General features: G+C 43.3%; 1 protein-coding gene across 1 annotated transcript; it reads left to right on the forward strand.

The window, feature by feature from the left end:
* Window positions 1-995: 995 nt before the first annotated feature.
* crybb2 (crystallin, beta B2) lies at window positions 996-2,616 on the forward strand. Its single transcript, XM_037681236.1, has 6 exons — window positions 996-1,120; window positions 1,372-1,447; window positions 1,602-1,720; window positions 1,899-2,031; window positions 2,137-2,279; window positions 2,371-2,616. The coding sequence occupies exons 2-6, from the start codon at window positions 1,385-1,387 to the stop codon at window positions 2,537-2,539; spliced, it is 627 nt and encodes a 208-aa protein (XP_037537164.1). The 5' UTR covers window positions 996-1,120; window positions 1,372-1,384; the 3' UTR covers window positions 2,540-2,616.
* The last annotated feature ends 3,019 nt before the right edge of the window (window positions 2,617-5,635 follow it).

The following is a 5,635-nucleotide window of genomic DNA, read 5'->3' on the forward strand; positions in this document are numbered from 1 at the left end:
TAGATGCAGGAAGAAGACCACCTGCATCATGAAGGACCCCACTCACCCAGCACACACACTTTTTGCCCCACTCCCCTCAGGAAGGAAGTTGCCCTGAAGCTGTTAGACTCATGAACCTCTAACCAGGATAATCACTGTAATGACACTTTAATTAGTGATATATCACTTTATATGTGCTGCTGATTATCCATGCTGCTGATTTCTTGCCTTTAAGCTGCTGTATTCATCCCATCTGCTCACAACAGACTCTTGTTCAGGCTGTTGTTTAATACACCGTATTATATTACATTATTATTGTTTAGCGTATATCTTAGATCCTTGTATACTGTTTCTTTTTTAATATTTTATATTTTTGCTATTTTTGGGTGTAACTGGGACCTTGTGTGCACAATTTTGTTCCACCTAATGCACCACATGTGATGCAAATGACAATAAAGAAACTTGAAACTTGAACCCTGATGAAATACAAAATGTAAAGTTTATCTTTAAATAATGTGTGAAAGTATCAGTATAGATAGATATTGCTGTAAATTCATAAGAATATACTTAAACCAAACACTAATGTTTATGTGAGGTTTGTATTTGACTTCAGGCCACAGGATTGTTACAGAAGGTTCTGGTGTCTGACAGTCACCTGGTCAGCAGGTTGGAATCAACAACTTTTATAACCTTTGAGCCTCACGTTGAACATTATCATAAAAACAAGATTTTAAAACATGATTTATTGACATATTTGTTGTATTTTCATCATTTTTCACCTGGGTTGAACCTCTCCTGCGCTGTAAACCCCTACTTTTACAGTCCCCCCTCCCTCCCTCTCACTCTTGGCACTGTTTGTGCTGAATCATGTGGATATCGAACAATGACAGGCTGGACAAAACTGACAACTAATGAAATAACTTTGTGGAACACACCCTGCGTGTGTGTGTGTGTGTGTGTGTGGGGGGGGGGGGGGGGGGGGTGTTACATGGTGAGCCCTCATTTTAGTCTGGTGGGCCTATGGCAAGCCGATTTGGTGGCTGGTTTGGACTCTGTGGGTCCTGTTGGCAGAGTTTCCACCCCTGGGCGTTCCGTATATATTGAGCTCACCGTGCTGCCACAAACACACTGGCACCGACAGGTAAGAGGCTGATGACCATCATGCTGCAGTTTGGAAACCTTTTATTCATTTCTCCTCTCTAGTTGTCCCTTAAACTTTTATTTTCTGTCTATTGAATGTTGTGGCATCGATGCGACTCTGCTGTGAACTGCAGGGAAGGAACTTTTTCAATGCATTTGCATGCAAAAGTTATTTAAAAAAATCTTCTTTAAAAAAAAAAAAAAAGATTTTTAATATGACCAGCCATTCCATTCTAACTTTATGTGTTTCAGTTTCATCCTCACTATGGCCACAGATCACCAGATTCCTACATCCAAGCAGCAGCAGCCAGGCAGCAGTGCATTTAAAGTATGAGGACATTTACAACTGTGACTGAGCACTCATGGCTCTCAGATTGTTTTGTATCCCAGACATCAAGTTGCTCCATCGGGTTTTCAGACCAAGAGCTCGACGACACTCAGTTTAATGCTTTCTCTCCTCTCTTTTCCATGTCGACACACAGCTGGTTGTCTATGAGCAGGAAAACTTCCAGGGACGCTGCCATGAGCTGACTGGTCCCTGTAACAACCTCCAGGAAGCAGGCGTGGAGAAAGTGGGATCCATACTGGTGCTGTGTGGACCGTGAGTGTGGGTGGCAGGCAAACAGAGACACAGAACCAGACTAGGATTATTCTAGATTAAGACCTGTAAAGACAAATAAAGAGAGGAATGGCTTTGTGAATGAGTGGAAGACGGCCTGCAGATTAAAAAGACATATCTAGGAGTACTAAACTAGCCATCTCTTCCTCTGTCCTGTCAGATGGGTGGGATACGAGCAGGCCAGCTGTAAGGGGGAGCAGTACGTGTTTGAGAAGGGGGAGTATCCTCGCTGGGATTCCTGGACTAACAGCAGACGGAGCGACACCATTGTTGCATTCCGCCCGATTAAAGTTGTAAGAAGGAGTTTTTCATTCAACAAATAACCCCCATACTCTTCTGTCATCCCATCAGCCGCTCAGCATCTTTGTTCTTTTGGTTGCTTTGTTTCTTTCTCTCAGGACAGCCAGGAGCACAAGATTGTTCTTTATGAAAACCCCAGCTTTGCAGGGAAGAAGATAGAGATCATAGATGATGATGTCCCCAGCTTCCACGCTCATGGATACCAGGAGAAGGTGTCCTCTGTTCGAGTCCAGAGTGGCACGTAAGTCCCAGCAGAGGACTTAGCTCTGACATGTGTCTTATATTTTCACCTCTAACATCTGCTTTTCCTCTCTGTGCCCCTGGTGAACCAGCTGGGTGGGCTATCAGTACCCAGGATACAGAGGCTACCAATACCTGTTTGAAAAGGGAGAGTACAAGGACAGCATCGAGTTCGGAGCCCAGATCCCCCAGATCCAGTCAGTCCGCCGCATCAGAGACATGCAGTGGCATCAGAGGGGTGCTTTTCATCCCATCAACTAAGCTTGTGACTCTTTCCTGCTGTGAATCCTGACCCTGACGACCTTAAACTCTTCCAGCAGCAGCAGCCCCCTGTCCTTCAGTGGCTCTGCACATTTCAACATCTGCTTCAGCTGCTGTGGCACCAACGTTCTTTGAATTAAACTAATAAATTCATCTTGCTTAATTCATCTTGCTCTTTCATTTAGTCGTGTGATTTGTTTCTGTTCTGCTCACCTCACAAGTTCTTCAGTCTCAGTTGAAGGTGCATCAAAAATTAAAGGCCTAGCATTCTTTAACAGAGTGCATGTCTCCTCATGCCTTTCATGACAAGGTTTTAGTCTAAGATAATCTTATGGATGATAAGATTTAACGCTGTTTGGGAGTTGTGTTTTACATAATATCATGCAATATTATGAGATCTGGGCAGCACGGTGGCGCAACTGGTAGAGCTGCTGCCTCTCAGCGAGCAGGTCCCTGGATCAAATCCCGGTTGAGTTTGCATGTTCTCTCCGTGCATGCGTGGGTTTTCTTTGGGTACTCCGGTTTCCTCCCACAGACCAAATACATGCATGTTAGGCTGACTGGTAACTCTATATTGCCCCTAGGTGAGAGTGAATGGTTGTTTGTCGTGTCCCTGTGATGGACTGGAGACCTGTCCAAGGTGCACCCCGCCCCTCGCACAGTGATTGCTGGACATGGGCACCGGCGACCCCTGTGACCCAAAATGGAAGAAGTGGGTAAAATATAATGGATGGATGACGAGATATGTGGGTTGAGAATGATTCTTAGGCACTGCCACACTAGGTTGAGCTCAATTTTTGCAAAACTGACTGAATTATAGTCATTTTTGTGTTGGCTAATGTTGATTAGCTCTGTTGACCATCTTAAACTGTGGTGATTCCTAAAGTTAATCAGCTGCAGATCTGACAGTTTTGTTAAATCTTGTCCAGTAGGGTATGAGATATTTTACTAACATAAACACAGTGCTGACTCTAACAGTTATTGATAACAGTAAAACGGCACAATGTGTGGCGCTCAGAGCATGAGTTGTGTCAGATTCTCAGCTACTACCACACCAAATGTATCTTAATATATATAAAAATGAATGTTTATGTTTTTTAATATCTGTTGAATATAATGATCAGATTGAATGTGAGTTAATCCAAAATTTAAATATCTGTAGACATACATTCAATGATTACATGCTGGGAATTTCATTTAAATCCGTCCAGTGGTTCGTGAGATATTTTGCTAACAAACAGACAGAGTCAGAGAGAATTAAAGCCTTTGAGTGCAATGACCCACTCCGACCAGCAGGGGGCGCTGCAGGAGTTTTACCGCTGCCGCAGATTCTGTTTCCGGTCAGAAAGGCCATGAAAATATGAGATAACATGCGTCAGTCTGTAGTTCAGTGTGAAATTAGTTTTGATAAGTACAGTACAATCTAAAAGCTTTTTATTTTCGTTTACTAGGTTCTCACATTCGCTCGTCAAACTTCTAATCCTGAAACGTCGGTATGAAAACCTTTCTTCACGTATATTTTATGTTTTTAACATTGTCCGCATGTGATAAATTGTGCATCTGGTATTTATGTGGTTCGTTTGGTGTATTTATTAACTTCATGCCAAGTTAATTTACTGTCCTCCCTCCTGTTACAGGAAGCAGATTGATCGGTAAACTAAACCTTTGTATGTTTTTAACGAAGTTGTGCGTTGAAGAAGATACTTGTTTGTCTTTTTGTTACAACTTGACACATTTTAATTAAAAGCAGGATGTTATCTACTGACATGCTTATTCAACAGTAAAGGCAGAGGAAAAACAGTTTCAACTGAAGTAATTTTGGTTTTCTTAAAGAAACGTTGTGTTTGTGTGTAATCAATTTCTATAAAGTATGTTAACTCTTGTGGTGAAGGGATCTGGTGTGATTATTCAGAAATGGGAGAAATATAAAATGGCAAACGATCTGGAGGTCGATGCAGAGTCTTGCCTCATGGACTTCTCATGTTTATGAGAAAAGTGAGGGATCAGACTATAACTTCAACATCTACACGAGAGGAGCTTGTGGATGATCTGAAGGCAGCTGGGACCCCAAGGACACCGTTGGTAACACATCACACTTTAATGGACTGAAACCCTGAAGCATCTACAATGTCTCCTTGTTGAAGAAGACACGGTCAGAGTGGACCAACGTTGAGCTCTTTAGCATCAATTTTTCTGCAGTGTTTGGAGGAAGAGACAAGTTAAGAACGACCACCATTGCCCACAGCCAAGCACGGAGGTGGAAACATTATGCTTTGGAGCTGTTTGCTAATTGCACAGGACAACTTCACTGCGTTCAGAAACCCTTGACAGGGGCATGTATTGTAAAATATTACTTAAGCGTCATGATCAGCGGTCTCTGCTTGCCCCCCACATACTCGCGTCTCTTCCCCTTCATGCCATGATCACTTCCTCTGTTCCCTGCCTCGCTCACAGCCCCTCATGTCATGTTTCTGCTCCTTTTTGTCATCATATTGTTTCCCCGCTCCTGTCATTCAGCCATGCCCCCTCTGCACTTTCCGCTCATCAACTCTGATTCACTGCACCTGTTCTGCTCCCTCATGCTTTCACTCACTTGTTGCCAGATTATTATACCTCTCATGGTCCCAGATATCCAGCCATCTTGTTCTTGCTCACGCCCTGTATTTGGATTTTCGACCTCACGCCTTGTCTTGTGGATTTACCGTTTTGCCTGCTCCTCCTCTGGCTCTGCTCTGCCCTTCTGATCACCGTAACGACCTCCTCCTCTACGACCACAACTCACGAATCACCATTTTTGGAGTGTTCTTGGACCTCTGACTGTTTATTGAGTTTAAATCCTAAAACCCTGTGTCGTGACATTAAGAACCTATTTCTCTCAACCAGAACACTAAAGATGGGTCTAGAGATGGCAACAAAATATTGACATTTGGGTCATGATGTGGCCTTTCCAGTCTTCAGACCTCAGTTCTATAGAAAACCTGTGGAGAGAGCTGAAGCAGCCAAACAGCCTGAAGGATTAATAAAGTTTCTGTCCAGATTCCCTCCTGAAGTGTGTGTGTGTGTGTGTGTGTGTGTGTGTGTGTGTGTGTGTGTGTG

The sequence above is a fragment of the Nematolebias whitei genome, chromosome 8, assembly GCF_014905685.2.
Source record: "Nematolebias whitei isolate Nwh7 chromosome 8, NemWhi1, whole genome shotgun sequence".
Lineage (NCBI taxonomy): Eukaryota > Metazoa > Chordata > Actinopteri > Cyprinodontiformes > Rivulidae > Nematolebias > Nematolebias whitei.

Excerpts from the sequence above, each read along its gene's own strand:
- crybb2 (XM_037681236.1), top strand. The coding sequence starts at position 1,385 with ATGGCCACAGATCACCAGATTCCTACATCCAAGCAGCAGCAGCCAGGC. Across the intron at positions 1,448-1,601 it reads CAGGCAGCAGTGCATTTAAA|CTGGTTGTCTATGAGCAGGA; the intron begins GTATGAGGACAT and ends GTCGACACACAG. Across the intron at positions 2,280-2,370 it reads GTTCGAGTCCAGAGTGGCAC|CTGGGTGGGCTATCAGTACC; the intron begins GTAAGTCCCAGC and ends CTGGTGAACCAG.